Raw genomic sequence first — 23,041 nt, 5'->3', positions numbered from 1 at the left:
TATACATATATCCATTCTTTTTCAGATTTTTTACCCATATAGGTTATTACAGAATATTGAGTAGAGTTCCCTGTGCTATACAGTAGGTCCTTGTTGGTTATCTATTTTATATATAGTAGTGTGTGTATGTTAATCCCAAGCTCCTAATTTATCCCTTCCCCCAACCCCACCCCCATTTCCCCTTTGGTAACCATATGTTTGTTTTCAAAATCTGAGTCTGTTTCTGTTTTGTAAACAGAATTTGTATCATTTTTTAAATTAGATTCCACATATGAATGATATCATATAATGTTTGTGTTTCTCTGTCTGACTTACTTCACTTAGTATGATAATCTCTAGGTCCATCCGTGTTGCTGCAAACGGCATTATTTGTTCTTTTTTATGGCTGAGAAATATACCATTGTATATATGTACCACATCTTCTTTATCCATTCATCTGTCGATGGACATTTAGGTTGCTTCCATGTCCTGGCTATTGTAAATAGTGCTGCGTTGGGGTGCATGTATCTTTTCAAATTATGGTTTTCTCCAGATATATGCCCAGGAGTGTGATTGCTAGATCATATGGTAGTTCTATTTTCAGTTTTTTAAGGAACCCCCGTACTATTCTCCATAAGCTTGTACCAATTTACAGTCCTACCAACAGTGTGGGAGGGTTCCTTTTTACCCACACCTTCACCAGTGTCTTCTTCGGAAAAATATCTATTTAGATCTTTTGCCCATTTCTTGATTGGGTTGTGTTTTTTTTGACATAGAGCTGCATGAGCTGTTTGTGTATTTTGGAGATTATCCCTTGTTGGTAATTTGTTTGCAAATATTTTCTCCCTTTCTGTGGGTTGTCTTTTTGTTTTAAAGTTTCCTTTGCTGTGCAAAAGCTTTTTAAGTTTAATTAGGTCCCATTTGTTTATTTTTGTTTTTATTTTCATTACTCTAGGAGGTGGATCAAAAAAGATATTGCTGCGATTTATGTCAAAGAGCGTTGTTTTGTTTTTTTAATTTATTTTTTGGCTGTGCTCTGCTGCTTGTGGGATCTTAGTTCCCCGACCAGGGATCGAGCCCAGGGCCCATGGCAGTGAAAGAGCTGAGTCTTAACCACTGGAACACCAGGGAGTTCCCTAAGAGTGTTCTGCCTATGTTTTCCTCTAAGAGTTTTTACTCTCTGGCCTTACATTTAGGTCTTTGATCCGTTTTGCGTTTATTTTTGTGTATGGTGTTAGAGAGCGTTCTAATTTCATTCTCTTACATGTAGCTGTCCAGTTTTCTCAGCACCACTTTTTCCCATTGTATATCCTTGCCTCCTTTGTCATAGATTAATTGACCACAGGTGCGTGGATAGAAGAACCCACTTTATGGTGTTGAATCCTCCTATCCAAGATCTGATCTTTCCGTCTATTCCAGTGGTTTAAGGTTTTTCTCATTCAAGCATGTACAGTGACTGTACAGATAGTGGGGAGGTGCAGCAGCTTCAGGACAGCGGTTGCCTCCAGGAAGGTTGAATGCAGTAGAACAGGGACTGCGCTTCTATCCAAAATGTTGTAACAATGTTTTTAATACATCTGAATGTTTATGTAATACATATGAATGTTTTTTATGAAACAACTATTTTTCTATATCTTTGAAATATTTAATAGTTTAAAAAATACTTAGGGGCTTCCCTGGTGGCACAGTGGTTACGAATCCGCCTGTCAATGCAGAGGACACAGGTTCGAGCCCTGGTCCGGGAAGATCCCACGTGCCGCAGAGCAACTAAGCCCGTGCACCACAACTACTGAGCCCATGCGCCACCACTACTGAAGCCCGAGAGCCTAGAGCCCATGCTCCGCAATAAGAGAAGCCACCGCAATGAGAAGTCCACTCACCACAATGAAGAGTAGCCCCTGCTGGACACAACTAGAGAAAGCCCAAGCGCAGCAATGAAGACCCAATGCAGCCAAAAATAAATAACAACAAAAAAACACTTAGAAATCAATTTTAATAGAAAAAGACTTTTATTGCAAATACAGTGACTCTTCATATTACAGTAGTTTATTCTGATAAACCAAATGGCCATAATTTATGTATATTTTGGATATAAAACTATACTTTTTTTTTTACAAATAATATACTTTCCAGTGTGATGACACTTCAATGAGGAAAAGATTGCATTCACAATAGAAACCATCCTCCCTGAGTCCACAGTCCTAAATAACAAGCACTGTCCAGACATCCCTGCAGTGGAGCTGACCCTGACAAAGGGGCTTCCCCTCCTCTATCCCTCATTGCCAGTTGACAGTCACAGGAAGTGAAGCATTTCTGGAGTGTCTGTATCCACCCACTATGGAGAATGCCAGTGACTCAACCAGAGCAGCAACAGTGAAATGGTAGAACTGCAGAGCCCTGACTTTGCATTTTAGTCTCTGTAGCCAAGGTCAGAAGTAAAACATTAAAACTATTTTACCATTTACCTTGCTGAGAGCCCCCATAACCTGTTTCACTAGTAAGCAGCAAAATTAGGAATTTTACCTAGGGGACCACTAAAAAAAAATGTAGTCTTTTCCAACATGTCTGTTTTCCCCAGCATCTGGCACATAGTCGACCTTCATTAAGTGCTTGTGGGGCGAACAGAGAATCATAATCCTCATCTGTCCAGGGGTGTGTGGCCAATGAGCCATAGAAGTTATGGCATCACAGTGGTTTACTTTTAAAAGATGTTCTTTCAAAATGAACTCCAGGAAGAAAAGTCTACACAGAGAGAGATGCTGAAGCGATCTTATTGAGTAGTTTGTTGAGAGCTCTAACTCTTTCTTCCAAGAATCGGGATTTTTTCTCAGCACCTCGTTGCTTCTCTTCAGTGACCTGAAGCGCTTTCGTTAGGTGAGCATTTTCCACATAGAGCTCCTTGAGCAGCAAATCAGATCGTGTATTCTTTTCAAACTGGACAGGGGAGAAAGCCACACTGCACTGTGAATCTAATGCAGAAATGCCACGCTACCAGCTTGCCCCTCCCAGTCTTCCACGTTGTTCAAACCACAGTTTGGGGATTCTTACAAATTGGAAACAAATATTGGATGTAATGACAATTTTTGTTATCCTGGCGGGAGAGAGGAAATTGAGAATCTGATGAACTATGTGGTAGAGAAAACTTAAGCCAATTTTGCACAAATTGATTTTTACCATAAAATGAAGACAAAAGACCAAAATCTGTAGGCCTCAAAAAGAAAGGAAATTGTCAAGAGTACCCTGTCAAATTGGGTGTCCAAGGAAATTGTCAAGAGTACGCTGTCTGCGCTCTCACCTGCCCGCCCAAGTCCAAAACCTTGGCGTCCTGATGGATCCCTTCCCATCTCATCTCTCAGCTAGGCCTTCAGCGTGGGATACAGAGCCCCCATCTCTTGGGTCCTAACAGCTGGTGTCCTCGTTTCCTTTGATGTGCTTTCAACCAAACCTGGGGTTTGGGTTGAGGTTTTGCCAGGAGTGACTGGGGGAGTCACCGAGTCTGACTGCTGGGAAGGAACGTGAGGACCAGGGACAGAGAGGGTGGGAGGATGGCAGTGCCAGCAGGGGAGGGGCTGCAGAGATGTGGGGGTGGTCAGGAGCGGGTGGCCTGCACAGAGTCACGCTGCCTGGGAACCTGCAGCTCCGGATGCCGCAGATGAACCAACCGTACTTGACTGCTATGTAAGGAAAGTATCTCTACAGATTCTCACATTTCATTTCCTGGAGCTCCAAGTAGAACTTTTAGGACAGCAATGGCCTCTCTCTCTCCTCTCCCCCTCTCAGCAATTCCACAGGACATGGGGTTCTCTTGGGTTATGTCTCCCTGATCAGCTACTTGAATGCCCAAACGAGGCGTCATCACTCACCTGCTCTTTCAGCTCACGCACTTTCTCTTGGAGGAGCGCTTCCACGTTCTTCAAAATCATTTCCACCTCCTCCACCCACTCTTCTGCGGCTTTCAGCTGTTTTTCATGTGCTTCCTGCACAAAAGGAGCTTAGAGATCAACACTGTACGTTTTAAAAAGAATCATCGCGGGTTTGTTTACTTTAGGATGGAAATTAGCTGAAGTGTGCAAATCTGAGCATGTGGATAACCTTTCATCCGTAGAGGGAGGGTTAGAAATGTCTCACAAGCCACAAAGCTGCATTTCTCATTGTAGTCTAAGCAGATCAGCAGACTGCTTTGTGCTAGGATTTGTCCTTTGAGTCCTAAATGACTCAAAGGTGAGTTTCCCCAGACACATTAGTCTTTCTAAAGGATTTCTGACTAAATTTCTTTGTTTTGTCAATAATCTCTCACAGCTTAACTGTCTCTCCAGCATAACGTTTTTGCATAATGCTGAAAGGCTATTCTTCGTTAGAATTTGTGTTTTACAAACGTCGTATTTCACCCACCTTTGCAGGCTTGGCCAGTTCCTCCCTCGTGAAGGTGCCTTGCCCTCTGGCCCCACCCCCACCCCCACCTCATGAACTCTGAGGACCAAGTTGTGCCCCGCAGGCTTACACTTTACGGTGCTCACTCACTGATGCCTGAGAGGCTGCTTTGAGGTGGGAACCGCTGCCACCAGAAGTTGACAGAAACGGAAGCACAGAGAGGTTAAACAAGTGGCCTGAGGTCACTCGGCTGGGGTGGTGCAGCCAGGATCCAGATCCCTGCAGCGCGTGCTCTGAGCCACTGTCCTGCTGCCCTTTAAGGCTGCGACTGTGTTTCTATGTGTCTAGACGCCTAGGGCAGCACCTGGCACACAGCCGGGCTCCCCAAGTCTGTGCTGTCACTGCGCTGACCTCTTGTCCAACCACCCCCCACGCCCTGGCTACCTTTAGACATGCCGAGCACAGCCCACCTCAGGACCTTTGCACCTGCCTGTGCTCTCACAGGGCTACACAAGCAGGGACACTGCCTGTTGCCTCCCTCGCGACCCCTCTATCACCATCTTTCAGGCCTGGAAGCGGGGACCGTGTGTGTGGCTGTGTGGCTGGCTGCAGACACGTGCAGCCCGGAAGACAGACTGGGGGGCTTTGGGGGGCCTTCAGGGTCAGCTGCTCAACGCCCCCCAGTTCTCAGGGAAAGTTGGGTCCCATAGCTTCCATAAAGCAGTCCTCACGTAGTGGGACATCTGCGGGGCCATCTTCCCCTGGGCACCTGGGCAGCTTTTGGCTAAGTCACCAGAGAGCCAGCCTCCCCCTCCCCGTCACCCTCAGCCGGCCCTTGGGCCCCTGTCCTCACTTACCCGTTCCTCCTCCCGGAGCTGCCGAGCCGCCTGCCGCTCCCCTTCCAGCAGCTGCTGCAGCTCAGCCACGCGGCCCCGAGGCACCAGCCGCTCCATCTGCTCCTGCAGCTGCTGCACCTCGTGGGCGTGCTGGGACCGGGCCAGCCTCAGCCTCATGGTGGCCCCGTGCAGCTGCCCGGGGAGAAGGCACCCAGTGTTGGGGTGACCGCCCAGAGCTACGGGGTCACTACCAGACACAGAAGACTGCACCTCTACCTTTAAGGTCACCCCACAAGGGAAGTGTCTGCAGCAAAACCCACGGTTCCTAAAGAGCCTATTTAGCTGAATTCTGACGCCCAAACTCCATTCAGCGGGCGCTTCTACACAGTGAGAGCCAGGAAAGCCTGCCTGTAATCCTCCACGTGACCTCCCGCCGGATTACGTAACCTTCTGTCATGTTTACCTTCCGGGTACATGACTGGGGTGTAATTCCTTTAATACTGTGACCCACGCCAGCTGTGTACGGCAGCCTTCCTCTAAGTGAAGAGTTCATGCCCCTGACACTTGGCTGCGGCCGGGGTCCCAGAGGTGGGTTACACAGAGATCAGCCAGGGGCTGGGAGCAGGTGTGGATGGGCCTCAGCACCCGCCCCCTGGGCACAGAACCCACTGGGTCATTGGTACCAAGCTGTCCAGAGCCTGGCCACTTCCCCTGACGGACCACCTGGGAGCCCAGATCTCAACACCACTTATATCACTTGGACTCTGGCAGCTTCATCTGGAACGCACAGAATTTCCCTCTGAGACCCCCCGGAGAGGAGAGGCAACAGCTCTGCCAGGGGTCCCGCCGAGGGCAGGTTGGAGAGGAGGGTGCCGGCCATGCCAGGCAAGAGCGAGGCTGTGAGCCCGCAGCCCCACTTCCCTCACTGTCCCGTGTCACTGCGTGTCTCAGGGGCCACCCCAGGCGGTTCTCCAGGACGGGTCCCCCCAGAGGCACACGCGTACACACGGGTCCAGCAGGGCAGCTACCGTGCTCTTTGGGATGAAGACAGGGGAGGATAGTTCTCACACACCCTCCACCAGATGTAGCCTCCTCCCGACTTTCGAGATTCAGACGGTCACTCTACAGTCACTCTGGCCCGTGTCTGAGCCCCCGCCCGCCCGAAAATGCTCTTCACACCCCCCTGCCCAGGTTTCTCGCCGCCCGCTCTCCACTTGGCTGGGTGGTACATCAGCACCGCCCAACTGAGTGCCCTGAGCCCCCTCCTTGTGAAGTGAGGTGCGGGTGGAGGCTGGGCTGCCTCCGGAGAGCCCTGCTCAACTGCCACGTGAGAAGGGGGACGTCCCCAGGAGAGCAGTGGGGCCACTGCAGCCGGGAAGCCAGGGCCTTCGCATTCTGGATGCCGGGGCGGGGCAGCGAGCCCCTCGGACAGCAGCCCCTCCTGCCCTGAATCCAAGCTGGACCGGCAGAATGTGGGGAAGTGATATTCAGAACTCCCGGGCACCGGCCTCAGAAGCCTAGCCACCTGTATGCTCTTCTGGGGGCGCCTGTTGCCGCACCACGAGAACCCCATGCCGTGGAGAGGCCGGTGCGGGTGCCCCAGTCCGTGGCACCCCTGTAAGTGCCCTCTCGGACGCCTGGCTCCCCTGCTGGACCTGTGACCTTGCAACCACTCCTGGCGCACCGGTGACCACTCCCTCCTCCGTGGCTCTGTGTGCACCTCACCTCCGCACACCCACAGGGTCCCTAAGTGCCCTGGAAGCTCCTTACTTCCCTTCTCCACACTTTCATCCAGGTGTGTTTCATGGGGGTCCTCGTCTAAATCACAAAAGGGGACGCCAGCTCACGTCACAGCAGCCTGCTTAAGTGCAGTATCTCCTGCCTGTGACGGCGGCTGCATGTTGGGCATCCCAGCGGGCACGGAAACCTCCGACAGCCCAGCCCTTCTGCCAGCAGATGGATGTGACTGCTTAGCCTCGAAGGCTCAATCTAGTCCAGGCAATTTCTCAAGGTCCCTTTTGCACTAAAAGTAGAGAAGGGAGCCCCCAGTACGTGGTGGCACCTCGGGGAAAGTGCCTGCTTACAGCGGGGGGCTGAGCCCACAGGAGCCTGACAGCACCTCATAAGGCCCCGGTGGGGGGTCCCGCACCCAGACTGACCCCTCTGCGGCCCCGGGCCATCTGAGAAGTGACTGTTCACACCAGGTGACCACAGCCAAGTCCAGGAGTCAGGCCAGGGGCCAGTTGGGGAACCTGGTGCAAAGGCTGGGCAGAGGCATGCGGGTTAGAGACCCTCCCACGGCCCTTTTCCCGCTGCCGTACCCGGGCCCTCCAAGCACACCCCAGGTCTGAGTCCGCACTGGGCCCGTGGCCCTCAGGGCACCTCACCCCATCACCTCCCTTCTGCTCGAGCTCCTCAGAAGAACCAGCCCCGCGTCCCTGCACCTCACGCTGTCAGGCACCCGCCGTCCCTCCTGGGCCCGCTCTGCTCACATCTGTTTGTCCCAGACCGCGAACCCCCTGCCTCCCCTGAGCCTGGTGCACGCTGGACAAATGCTGCAGCAGGAGAGCGGGTGGAATACCCACAGGAACGTGACACCTGGGCTCCACTGGGGCGTGGAGCCGGGTCACCTCGGGGGCTGCTCTGCCCTGTTGGCCTGGACCTCAGAGGCCACCTGCCGCGTTCCCTGGCCCCTGCATCTGTAGAGGGCACACCTGGAGGCGCTGCTATGGCCTCCTGCCCTCGTGAGGAACAGGCGCAGCTCTTCACGTGGCTCACTCGAGTTCAACCCGACCCTGGACTGAGCCTGACTCAGTCCTGGGCCTGGCGGGTGCCCAGCTAGCCGGGTGACCTATGGCAGACCAACGATGCCCCTGGCTGGACTAGTCCCGGCCAGGCTGTCAGAGGCAAGGCTGACCCCTCCCGGGCTGGGACCACCGCGCACACCCACCTGGTCCCGACTCTCTTCGAGGGCCTCTCTCAGCTGTGACTGTGCCAGTCTCAGGCTCTGACGTTCCTGAGTCACGTGTTCAAGTTCAAGTTCAAGTTTTTGGATTTGGTTATCCTGTTTTTTAAAAATCAATTTCACAAGTATAAGAAGTATCTTACATGTTTAATGCAGAAACTTCAGAAAAGCAAAAATTACAAAATTCAACTCATCCATAATCCCAGCAGCCCAAGGACCACACCCGACGTTCTGCTGTATCTCCTGGCCCTCCCTCCATACGCACGGACTTCTGTCACTAAGACGTTGTATGCTGTGCTTTCCCCCTCTTATTATATCTTGAGTGTTAAATACTTTTCAAAAACATGGTTTTGAATGGCTGCACCATCATTTACTGACTAATTCAATACTGTTGATGATCCAAAGCTGATTCCAATTCTGTTTTGCTATTATAAATACCACAGCAATGAAAATACTTCCAGCTAAATCCGTACACAATGCTCAGTAAAGTTCCCACTAGCGGAATCATGAAGCCAGAGCACACGGACGTTCCTGATGCTCTTGAAGTATATTTTGCCATATTGTCCTCCGGAGAGGTTGTACCAACTTACTCTCGTATCATCAGGATTTAATTCCTTTCTGCTACTTTTTCTAGATACCAGGCTTTGCAAAAGCTGCTGAAGTCCACATATTTTCAGGGCTTGCTTGTTAAGTCCCTCACTTTACCTCCAGGCACATCAGGGCCGTTCCTGATCTGTTTTAGGCCAGCCTGTCTGCCCCTCCCTGCCCCGCCGGCCACTCACCTGCAGCTCCTCCCGGCACGCCGCCTCCTCCAGTCTCTGTGTCAGCAGCTGAACAGTGATGTGATTCTTCTTGCTCTGGGCCTGGTGGGTAGAGGCCTCCTCTCCCAGCTGCAGGACCCTGTGGTTGAGCTGGGACAATTCGTCCTTGCATTTCTGACTCTAGAACAAAAAGGGATAAAACACAGAGGAAAAAGTTATGTTTTTAAACCAACAGCATTCCAGTGGTTCTTAACCAGGGACCCTCTTGCTCCCCGAGGGATGCTTGGCAATGTCTGGAGCCCATTTTGGTCATCACAGCTAGTGGGGTGGGGTTACTACTGGAAACTAGTGGGTGAGGCGCTCAGCGTCCCCAGAGCGATGGGCTCTCAGGCCACAGGGCAGAGGATGAACTCTGGTCCATCCAAGAAGCAGGAGACTGTGCACCAGGGGCGCTCACAGCCCATCAACATCCAACCACTGCTCTGGAGCACTGGCATGGTTTTCTTGTTTCTCCCACGGTTATTTCTAACATTATCTTAAGCAATTTGAAGGGAAAAAAACCCCTCGTTTTACTTGAGGCACGTGATTCTCTTCAAATCATTGTCATTAAACACAAAAACCGAGGCTCTCGGTGGGGGGAGCACACTGATAAAATCGCCCACTTTGCAGACAGCGGATGCTGGACCCTGGGTGGTGCTGCCTGGGATGAAACAGCAGCCAGCAGGTGACACACGGAAGTTCGTTATTTCCAACCAGGTGTCACACACCTTCACACAAACCATGTTTTGCTCATCTGCTTTTCCCCAGCAGCCGCTCTGGAGGCCGAGGGTCTGCAGCCCTCCGTGCCTCAGAGCAGCGTCTAAGCACAGCTGGTGGGCGTGTCACTGTCGCCCCAGGGCTGGGTGTTCCCACCACATCAGCCAGGCGCAGGAAGAAGCAGGCTGGGGCGAGAGCTACGGGTCTCTCCAGGGGACAGCAGAGGTCTGAGAAGCCAGAGGTGACAAAAACACTCCCAGAGGACTTCCCTGGTGGTGCCGTGGTTAAGAATCCGCCTGCCAGGCTGCACTGAATCCACCTGGTTGTGCCTTCCACACACACACACACACACACACACACACACACACAGAGGCATAATGACTGACTGCTTAGAACGAGTTCCTCTAGCATTACCTTTTTTTCTCTAAATTAGTTTTTTCTTTAAATTTAACCTTCAGTTTTGAGTCACTTAGTTGGCTGTTGCATCATATGATTCTTTGGTTGTCTCCCAGTGATGCCAGATGGAATCAGCACAGCCCCAGGTGCTAGTTGCTAATGCCTATAAAATACCACCCACCCCCACAAAGGAGAATCATTTAAGAGTTCTTTGGACTTCATCTTCAAAAGTAGCCAAAGAATTCATGTGACAGGTTATCCCAGAAAATCTTTTGCAGTTAGTGAAATTAGGGTATAACTAAGAACATTCAGAATACTACACACACAGTTTAGGTGATCTTGGTATAGTGGTGGGACAGCAGTGAAGTAATTAATATGTACATGCTCTGCTGGGGGAAACTAAAGGGAAAGAGGTGTTCAGCCTAGAAAAACATTTCTCAGTGGATTTCCTATGAAGTCAATGTGTCTTGGGTTTAACTTTGAAACAAATTAAAAAATTTAAAAACTGACTTACTAGCATTTGTGGATTTCAGATTGAGACCCATGTAAAAGCAGTGTTTTATTCTGTGAAGAAAAAAAGAATCCACCAGCCGATGCAGGGGACACGGGTTCGATCCCCGGTCCGGGAAGATCCCACATGCCGAGGAGCAACCAAGCCCGTGCACAACAACTAATGAGCCTGCGCTCTAGAGCCTGCGAGCCACAACTACTGAAGCCCGCGCTCCCTAGAGCCCACGCGCCGCAACTACTGAAGCCTGTGTACTCAAGGGCCCGCGTGCTGCAACTACGGAGCCCGTGGGCTGCAACTACTGAAGCCCGCGCACCTACAGCCCGTGTTCTGCAACAAGAGAAGCCACCACAATGAGAAGCCTGCGCACCGCAAAGAAGAGTAGCCCCCACTCTCCACAACTAGAGAAAGCCCGCGCGTAGCAACGAAGACCCAACGCAGCCAAAATAATAATAGTAATAATAATAATAAAATTTTAAAATTAAAAATAAATAAAAACACTCCCAGAAAGAGTAAGAGCTCAGCAAGGTGTCAGGACACATGGTTGGCAGGTGAAACTCCAGTGTACTTCTATGTCCTGACAGTGAACATGCAGAATCCCATGTGAAAAACAAAACACCATTTCTGGCTTCTGGTCTGGCCTGTAAAGAGCTTGGAAGTCGTCACTCCCATTCTCCCAACAAGAAAAAGCTGAGTAACTGAAAACTCAACCACTCTTCTGAGACCCATCAGAGAACTGAGGTCACAGGGCAAATCAATGCCCTGAAAACTGGAGAGACGGCCAAAGAGAGTCCCAGCTCACCAGGAGCTGATGGCTGGAGCCCGAAACAAAGTGGCTACTGTGGGCGGAACTGTGTCCACAAACTCTCTGCTGTGTCTGGAGACAGGGCTTGCAGCAGGTCATTAAGGTTAAATGTGCTCACGAGGTGGGGTCCTAATCTGATAGGACAGTGACTTTATGAGAAGACACAGTGAGAGGGCATCGTCTGCAAACCCGGAAGAGCCTCGCCAGAACCAAGTCAGCCCTGCCTTGATCTTGGACTTCTGGCCTCGAGAACCGTGAGGCAATGAACTCCTGTGGTTTAAGCCACCTGTCTGTGGCATTCTGTACAGAGCCTGAGCAGACTAAGACAGTGACCATTCTGAAGTACACAGAGCGTTCTATTCTCCTGCCCTCAAGGGAAATGTCCTTTTTACCAGATTAGAACCAGCGTGGGGAAGGGGATACCCAACTGCAGCCCCCTCTAACCTTTCTGACTCAGTACACACCTATCAGAGTGGCTAAAATAAAAGAGTGACAACACAAGTGTGGACAAGGATGTGGGGAAACTGGATCAAGCACACATTGCTGGCAGGAACGGAAACTGTTACAGCCACTCTGGATAACAGTTGGGCAATTTCTTATAAAACTAAACATGTAACTACCATACAACTCAGCAACTGCTCTCCTGGGCATTTAGCCCATGAAATGAAAACCTATATCCACACAAAGACCTGCCTGGGAATGTTCACGGCACCTCTGTGACAGCCCCAAACTGGAATCAGTCCAGCCGTCCTTTAAAAGGTGAGCGTTAAAACAAGCTGTGGGCGACTTCCCTGGTGGTCCAGCAGTTAAGACTCCGTGCTCCCAAGGGCCCGGGTTCGATCCCTGGTCAGGGAACTAGATCCCGCAGGCCACAGCGAAGATCCCGCGTGCCGCAGCTAAGACCAGGCGCAGCCAAATAAAGAAATAAATATTAAAAAACAAAACAAAACAAGCTGTGGGACATCAATGCCTTGGAATAGTGTCCAGCAACAGGAAGAAGCTAACTGTGGACACACAGCCGGGAATTATGATATGCGAGACAAGGCAACCCCAAAGTTCGTATTCTGTATTCCTTTTGTATCACATTTTGAAATGACACAATTTTGGAAATGAAGGGCAGTTAGTGGTTTTCAGGGGTTAGGAGCTGGGGTAGGTGGGCAGGAAGGCGGTGGGTGTGGTTATGAAAGAACAACGTCAAGGATCCTTGTGGAGCTGGAGCTGTTCAGTATCTTGACTGTGGTCGTGGAGACACGAACCTACACAAGGGATAAAATTGCATAGAACTTGATACACACACGAGTACACAAGTAAAACTGGGGAAGCCTGAGTAAGGCCCATGGATTGTATCAATGTCGACATCTTGGTTGTTGATATTCATTATGGACTGATCCCTGCCAATTCACATGTTGAACCCCAAACCCCCAATACCTCAGAGTGACTGTATTTGGAGACGGGGCCTTGAAAGAGGTGACTAAGGTTAAATGAGGTCATATGAGTCCAACATGATGGTGTCCTAATAAGAGATGAGGACACAGACACATCCGAGGGATGACCATGTGAGGACACAGGGAGGGACAGCTGTATACAAGCCAAGGAGAGAGGCCTCAGAAGAAACCAGCCCTGCCCTGATCTTGGACTTCGAACCTCGAGAACTATGAGGAAATAAACTTCTGTTGTATAAGCCACTCACTCTGTGGTACTTTGTTATGGCAGCCCTAGCAAACTAACACAGATATATTATACTATAGTTCCATAAAATGTTACAACTGGAAGAAACTGGACAAAGTGTATTTCTCTGTAATATACTTCTTATAACCACCTGGGAGTCTGCAATTATCAATACTAATTTCAATTAAAAAAAGAATTCAAAAACAAAAACAAAAACAAGAATGACACATCCCAGCTTCTGTGCTTCAGTCCAAAAGCCAGTAAGTGAGACCAAGTACAGAAGGCATTTACTTATGGGGCAAAGGGAGACCAGTGTGGAGGTCAGTGCTGAGTGAGACAGGGCATTTACCCGCAGGGTAAAGGGATTAATCAAACAGTTAAGTAAATCTATTGAAGATGAGGAAACCAGGTTTTTCATTGCTAGAGGCAAGAGTTACAAATATGGAAACGGAGAAAACCAGAATTATCCCTGTGATGTTGGAATTGCAGATAAAAGTTTGAATTCATGGTTTTCAGTAGGGAGATATATAAATCAATATACCTGAAACCACGTGCGTGTAAGCCTAATAAATATACGTATACACTCCCTAGCTCTATGCACTAACTGCACCTGGACATAGCAATGCCCCAGGAGCCATGAGCACTCCTAGTGCCCAGATCTTGGTCTCTAAATACCATTCGGAACTAAAGGTCACCAAGGGCTCCTTGGAGAAACGACTGCTTCCAGGACTGGGGCAGGGAAGTACTAGATGAACCTGGAATATCGTGGGGCACCAGAAAGTGAGGAAGTGCTCAAAGAATGACCAGGACCTGTCAGGAGGACCCAGAAGTCACCCTGAGGGGGCTCTTATTGGCCAAATCTGGGACAATCTGAGCATAAAAATAAATACTGATGGTAACATATTAATAACCCATTGAATAAAACAGGAATCTATGATAGTAACATAATGATGAATAAATAAATGGAGGGCTTCCCTGGTGGCGCAGTGGTTAAGAATCCGCCTGCCAACGCAGGGGACACAGGTTCGAGCCCTGGTCCAGGAAGATCCCACATGCTGTGGAGCAACTAAGCCCATGCGCCACAACTACTGAGTCTGCACTCTAGAGCCCGTGAGCCACAACTACTGAGCCCGTTTGCCACAACTACTGAGCCTGTGCTCTAGAGCCTGTGCTCCTCAACAAGAGAAGCCACCGCAATGAGAAGCCCACGCACCACAACGAAGAGTAGCCCCCGCTCGCCGCAACAAGAGAAAGCCTGCGCACAGCAACGAGGACCCAATGCAGCCAAGAATAAATAAATAAAATCAATAAATTAAAATCAATAAATAAATGGAGAGAAGAAAAAGCTCTTCCTTACACTAGAACGCCAATTAACAAATATAAAAGGAAGCTGGGATTAGTCACCAACTGGCCACCATCACAGTCATAACTGACTGCACCAAGAAACAGAGGATGCTGAAACAAGGGGGTGAGAGTTTGATGAAGAACAAGATATTCACATCATATCAAAGCATTTCCCCATAAAATATTTAGCAATTACCAAGGGGAAAGTAACTTTGTGGAGAAGCCTGAACAACACCACCTGACCAAGAATCTAAGTTGACGTCACTAATGCTTGTGTCCCCGGACTGGATGGACTGAGAAGGACACAGCATCACTTTGGGGATAGTCACACATAATCTGAATCCAAGCACAGGGAAGCACCGGGTACACCGAAACAACCGCTTGTAATCTTCAAAAGCGCCAGGTCGTAACAACAAGGACAGGCGGACTGAAGCCACACGAGGTCCTGGGCTGGCTGATGGGGCAGTTTCATAGTCACGCTGATTTCCTAATCTGGGGTGTGGGAGAGGGCTGATGGGTCAGCAACTCACTCTCAAATCTTTCGTAACAAAGTTCTGTGCTTCCTTGTTGTAAGCTTGAAATTATTTCAAAATAATGGAAGAGGGAGGGTGGCATCAGCTTCATGCCAGGTGTCAATACTTCACCTGTGTGCAGAGCTCTTCCATCTCAGAGCAGGCCTTTTCCTTCTCTCTCTTTAAAACCTCAACTTCCTTCCTGTTGAAGAAGCAAAGTTAACAGTATCACTGACCCCTCATCACTCACGGTCACCTTGGCGGCTTGGATCTGTACACCTGCTCCTGGTACCCTACGGCCACTGCTCCGTCACTGTCCTACGCTATCGCTGCTGCTGGTCCAATCGGATCCCAGCTTCGGAACCAGAGGAACCCTGCCAGCACTGTAAGAACAAACCCTCCATGACGTTCCTCAATCACACACGTTAATCTCTCTCTGGCACATGCGAGTGCTCTTCACACCCAGCAGCATAAACACCAACACAGGCTTACATTCACTGACATCTGAGGTCAAAGGGGTCCCAGCACCAAACTTAGGGAAAAATGGTTCCTGGAGGGAAAAATCTTGCAGATTTCAGAACTGCTGTAATGTAACAGCGATCGCTTATTGACCATCCACTTTGGATCCCAGGCTTTCATCATCGGGCACTTTTATCAAATCAACACCGCATCCTCGGCAGTTTAGAGCTCAGCTCATCTTGAACGTCATTAAGAAAAAAGCCAAACAAACCATCCTTGGATGAGGCTCTGATGGTGAAAGCAGAAATCCACTGACAGGCATCCCGAGCCTCCACCGCAACACACACACACACACACACACACACACACACACGAACGCACACACACACACGAACGCGCACACACACCCACACACCAACACACACGGGCACACACACACCCACGCACCCACGCACACACACACAAGCAGACACACCCACACACGCGCACACACACACGCACGCACACACACGCACACAACCACACGCACACGCAAACACACGCACACACACACGCACCCACACACACCCACGCACCCACGCACCCACACACACGCACACACACGCACAAACACACCCACACCCACACACACGCACAAACACACCCACACCCACACACACGCACACACACACCCACACACACCCACACGCACAGGCACACGCACATGCACGCGCACACACGCGCAAACACACACGCACCCACACGCAACCACACGAACACACACACGCACACACACACCCACACACACCCACACACACAGGCACACGCACACACACACACACGCGCACACACACCCACACACAGACACCCACACACACACCCACCCACACGCATACACACACACACAACCACCACACACCCACAGAAACACGCACACACACACACACACGCGTACACACACACACGCACACACACCCTCACACACGCACACCCACACACGCACAGACACACGCACACACACTCACCCACACCCACACACACACGCACACACACCCACCCCCACACATGCACACACCCCGCCCCACATGCACACACACCCACACACCCACACACGCGCGCACAAACACACCCACACGCACACACACACGCATGCACGCACACACACGCACACACATGCACTCACACACGCAGACACACACCCACACACGCGCGCACAAACACTCACACGCACTCACGCACACACCCGCACACACGCACACACACGCACACACGCACACACACGCACACACATGCGCTCACACACGCAGACACACACCCACACACACACACGCACCCAACCACACACCCACCCACACACACACACCCCCACACACGCACACACGCACGCACCCACGCAGACACACACACGCACACACACACACGCGCACACACGCACACCCCCCGCACACACACCCGCACACACACACCCACACACACCCGCACACACACGCACGCACACACACACACCCACACGGACACACACAGACTCACCCACACACACACACGCACCCAAACACACACACACGCACGCACACACACACGCGCACAAACACAGACACACACGCACACACGCGCACACACACACGCACACACGCGCACACACACGCACACCCACACACACGCACCCAACCACACACCCACACACGCGCACACACACCCACACACGCACAGACACACGCACACACACGCAGACACACCCAAACACACACACGCATACACACATGCACTCACTCACACATGCAGACACACACCCACACACGCACACACACACACGCACACACACCCAACCACACACACGCACGCACACACACACGCACACACACATGCACTCACTCACACACGCACGCACACACGCACACACACCTGCACTCACTCACACGCACACACCCACACACGCACACCCACACACGCGCGTGCACACACACACACGCACAAACACACACGCACGCACACACCCACCCACACGCACCCACGCACACACACACGCACCCACACAAACACGCACGCACAGACACACACACGCACACACACGGACACACATGCACACTCGCACACACGCACACACACACGCACACACATGCACTCACTCACACACGCAGACACACACCCACACACGCACACACACACGCACGCACACGCACACACACACGCACGCACACATGCACGCACACACACACGCACACACACACGCACACACACACCCAACCACACACACGCACACACCCACACACAGGCACCCACGCACACACACAAACACGCATGCACACACCCACACAGAGGCACCCACGCACACACACACACACGCACGCACCCACCCACACAGAGGCACCCATACACACGCACACACACGCGCGCACACACACACGCACACACACACGCGCACGCACACAAACATACGCACACTCACATGCACTCACTCACACACGCAGACACACACCCACACACGCAGACACACACACAGTCATTCACACACGCACACACCCGCACACGTACACACACACGCACGCGCACACACACCCAACCACACACATGCACACACTCACACACACACCCTCACACACGGACACACACCCACCCCACACGCACACACACACCCACACACCCACACACGCGCGCACACCCACACACACGCACGCACGCACACCCACACCCACACACGCACACACACCCACACACACCCGCACACACACCCACACACACGCACACACGCACTCACGCACACACCCCCACACACGCACACACACAGCCGCACACACCCACACACACCCGCACACACGCAAACACACGCACACATGCACTAACACACGCAGACACACACCCACACACACGCACACACGCACACACACACGCGCACACACACACGCACACACACATACACTCACTCACACACGCAGACACACACCCCCACACACGCACACACACACCCACACACGCGCAGACACACACCCACACACACGCACACACACATGCACTCACTCACTCACGCAGACACACACCCACACACGCACACACACACACGCACACACACACACGCACACACACACACGCACACACACACGCACACACACATGCACTCACTCACACTCGCAGACACACCGCCCCGCACGCACACACACACGCGCGCACACACACACCCACACGGACACACACACACTCACCAACACACACACGCACGCACCCACACACACACACGCACACACACCCGCAAACACACGCACACACGCACACACGCACACGCACGCGCACACGCACGCACGCACAGACACACACACGCACAAACGCGCGTACACACACACGCGCACACACACACCCACACACACATACAGTCACTCACACATGCACGCACACACGCACACACACATGCACTCACACGCAGACACACACCCACACACGCACACACACACACGCACACACACACACGCACACACACACACGCACACACACATGCACTCACTCACACTCGCAGACACACCGCCCCGCACGCACACACACACACGCGCGCACACACACACCCACACGGACACACACACACTCACCAACACACACACGCACGCACCCACACACACGCACACACACCCGCAAACACACGCACACACGCACACACGCACACACGCACGCACGCACAGACACACACACGCACAAACGCGCGTACACACACACGCGCACACACCCACACCCACACACCCACAAACATGCACGCACACACACCCAACCCACACACACACACACGCACACACAAACACCCCCCACACACGCGCACACACACACACGCAGCCAGCCACACACAACCACACCCACCCACACACACGCACACACACACGCACACACACACGCGCACACACGAGCACACACACGCACAGACACAAACACACGCACACACGCACACCCCCCACGCTCACACCCACACACACACGCACCCACAAACACACGCGCACACACGCACACACACGCGCGCGCGTGTACACACACACACACCCCACACACACGTACACACACGCACACACACACACGCACACACACACGCACCCACACACAGACGCACCCACGCACCCACCCACACACACGCACACGCACACCCACACACCCGCACACACACACACGCACACACACGCACACACACGCACACACGCACACACAAACGAACACGCACACACACCCACAAACGCACACACACACACAACCACACACACGCACGCACACACACGCACACACACACGCAGACGAACACACACGCACACACACGCACACGCACACGCACATACCCACACACGCACACACACAGGCACACACGCACACACACATGCGCACACACACAGGCTCCCCCACACACGCACACACATGCACCCCCACACCCCCACACAGCCACACCCACAATCACACACGCACCCACGCAACACACGCACCCACGCACACACACACACGCACCCACCCACCCACACACACACCCACAAACACACACACGCACACACACCCACAGACACCTACACACCCACACAAACACACGCACGCACACGCACACACACGCACACACGCACACACACACGCACCCACACACACGCACACACCCACACGCACACGCACACGGACACACACGCGCACACGCACACACCCACCCACACGCACACGCACACACACGCGCACACACACACGCTCAAGCACACGCAAACACACACCCACCCACGCACACAGACGCACACACCCACAGCCCCACACACACACGCACCCACGCACACACACACGCACACCGACACACACCCCACACACACGCACCCACACACACACGCACGCACACACACACGCACACGCACACACACGCACACACACACACGCTCACGCACAGGCACACACACCCACCCACACACACACACGCACACGCACACCCACACGGACACCCACCCACACACACGCACGCGCACACACACACACCCACACCCACACGCACACACACACACACGCACACACACACACACACACGAACACACACACGCACCCACACACACCCACACACACACACCCACACCCACACACACACGCACCCACACACGCACACACCCACACACGAACACACACGCACACCCCCACACACACACACGCACGCACACACCCACACACACACCTATGTAAACATCCACACACACAAACACGCACGCACCCACGCACACACGCACACACACGCACACGCACACATGCACACACGCACACACACAACCCACACGCACACCCACGCACACCCCCACACACGCACACACGCACACGCACGCACACACCCCCACACAAGCACGCACACACGCACACACACGCGCACACACCCGCACACACACCCACACACACACACACACACACCCACACACCCACACACACGAACCCACACATGCACACACACACACGCACACACACACACACCCCACACACGCACACGCACACACACACCCACACACACATGCACACTCACACACACCCACACGCACCCCCCACACACGCACACGCGCACACACGCAGACACCCACGCACACACACACACGCACACACACACATGCACACACCCACTCACACCCACACACACGCACACACACACGCACCCACACACACCCACACCCACACACGCACCCACACACACACGCACACACACACGCCACACACACACGCACACACACACGCACACACACACACACACACCCCACACACGCACCCACCCACACACACCCCACACACGCACCCACGCACACACACGCAACATGCACACACACACGCACGCACACCCACGCACACACACACGCACACACCCACACACACACGCACACAAACACAAACACAGCTCCTGCCTCAGTGCTCAGGCCCCCGACCCCTGACTCTGACTCACTGAAATCGGCAGACCAGGAATGCACCTCGGAGGAAAGCACAGCTAAAACCATTATCAGGACAAGAACAAACAGATTCTACTCGCCCAGAAAGGCTGCAAGAGTATCTCTCGCCCCTACGAGAATGCTCGATGCCTCCCCCGAGCCCTGAGCACAAGGTGGAGTTATTTCTGCAGGGTGAGCAGTGCTTGCAGAGCAGCGTCAGAGGCACAGGGGCCTGTGCTGGAGCTGGTGGCGGTGGTGCTGACCCGGCACCTCCTACTTCTGCGAGTGAGGCGCTCAGGAAGGAGGCCCGAGGCCTGTGCCTGGCGAGGCTGGTCAGAGGGCAGCACAGCTCTCCTGGAATGCGGGTTATCTGTGAACATGTCCCACTTTCTACAGCAATGCCTTCTAAGCTTACTCTACGAAGAGCAAGCCCTGTCAGGGACCGGGCGGTCGGGGTGGGACCACTGAGACGGCCCTTACCTCTGTGCAGCCTCTGTCCTTTCTGCAGCTTCAAGCTCTTGCTGGATCCTTGCCAGCTCATTTTTCAAAAACGTGTTTTCTTCAGAAAGCCTATCCAATTTGATTCTGCATGGGAAATTTAAGAAAGGAAGAAGAGTGGGAACTCCAGAAGCTGGTCACCCCCACGCACTCCAGTCCTGCAGTGACCCTGCAGCCACACTTCCCCTTCCCTAGATGAGGGCACAGGACACCACTTCCTTCGCTTTCCTGTATCCCGTGTTAACCTGCTCTGGTTTGCATCTCCCAAGAGATAAGCTATAGAAGACAAAGCTTTCTTAGCTTCTAAAACAGCCACACAATCAACAACTCCCTGGTGCATTCAGCACCTTGGTTCTTTGTGTTCACAGCTGGCCGGTTCCTGCATCTTATAACCTCCACTGAAATGTGAGTGTGCCCATGGCAGGCACCAGTGCAAGATGCTGGGTGAGTCCTCGCGAGGTCATTGCAAGGAGAGTGGCCACCCCCTCCACCCAGGGGACTCCAGCACAAAGCTGAGGAACACAAGGACGGGGGAGGCTGGATCCCAAGGGAAGAGCGCCTCCATCCTACACCCTGAGCTCAGTACCAGGAGGAGCCTGGGACGATGCCCGTATCAGTGGACAGAGGGCGACCTGATGCAACATGGAGCCTTCACAGGGAAAAGCAAGTACCGACAGTGGCTGCCGGGACCAAGTCTCCCCGGAGCCCCCCTGGCTTCCGATGCTCTTAGAGTCTCCCTGGGAAGGTAACCCCATCGATGTGTGACACACAAGCAACTGACCAGTAAAGATCACGGGGAGGCAGCCTGAGACCCACGCCTGCTGCCCAGAGAGTCTATCCTTAACGCATCTTGGTCTTGCAGATATTTATTCCCCTAAACAGGTCTCTACCTGGCATTAGCTTCTTTTCAATCTAAAAGTACTCAAAGCCACATGACCTCATATGTTTATGTATTATTCTTATAATGTCAAGCATAAGGATCTCCTTCATAAGCATAAGTACCACTTCATTTTTCCTCATGAGGAACTAGAGAGAAAAATAAAGACATAGAAGTCAACGGAATTTTAAAAGCAGCAAAGGGTTTCAAGCAGGGGAGTGACACAAATGAGGTCTGTGTTTTGAACTGTCATTCCGGCTCCAGGATGGAAAACAAATTGATTGATTCAAGGCAGGTGTGTGTGTGTATGTGGTTGGCAGGGGATTCTGCCGCCAGCTTCCTGGACCTCAAATAAGACGGCAGTTGCTCCACCCCAGCCGCGCACACTCACCAAATAACCAGAGCAAAGCTGATCATCTAGTGTGTGATGTCCTCACAGAAGGTA

General features: G+C 52.5%; 1 protein-coding gene across 1 annotated transcript; it reads right to left on the bottom strand.

Annotated features, from left to right (window-relative positions):
- Nucleotides 1-2,145: 2,145 nt before the first annotated feature.
- On the bottom strand, nt 2,146-21,803 carry LOC309612891 (ninein-like protein). The gene is made up of 7 exons (XM_082359251.1): nt 21,702-21,803; nt 15,034-15,103; nt 8,934-9,092; nt 8,137-8,250; nt 5,208-5,378; nt 3,843-3,956; nt 2,146-2,913 (listed from the first exon to the last, which is right to left on the bottom strand). The coding sequence occupies exons 2-7, from the start codon at nt 15,052-15,054 to the stop codon at nt 2,722-2,724; spliced, it is 771 nt and encodes a 256-aa protein (XP_082215377.1). The 5' UTR covers nt 15,055-15,103; nt 21,702-21,803; the 3' UTR covers nt 2,146-2,721.
- Nucleotides 21,804-23,041: the final 1,238 nt, after the last annotated feature.

Source organism: Balaenoptera borealis, assembly GCF_965194805.1.
Source record: "Balaenoptera borealis genome assembly, chromosome: 16".
NCBI classification, from domain to species: Eukaryota; Metazoa; Chordata; class Mammalia; order Artiodactyla; family Balaenopteridae; genus Balaenoptera; species Balaenoptera borealis.
The sequence above is the reverse complement of the archived record's forward strand: the minus strand, read 5'-3'. Positions and strand labels throughout refer to the sequence as shown.

What these genes read in the sequence shown, in the direction of transcription:
- LOC309612891 (XM_082359251.1), bottom strand. Translation starts at nt 15,054, where the DNA reads ATGGAAGAGCTCTGCACACAG. An exon ending in CGTGCCGGGAGGAGCTGCAG is followed by an intron (nt 8,251 to 8,933) that starts GTGAGTGGCCGG and finishes TTTAAAAAACAG; the next exon opens with GATAACCAAATCCAAAAACT. An exon ending in TCGAAGAGAGTCGGGACCAG is followed by an intron (nt 5,379 to 8,136) that starts GTGGGTGTGCGC and finishes CTCCCCGGGCAG; the next exon opens with CTGCACGGGGCCACCATGAG.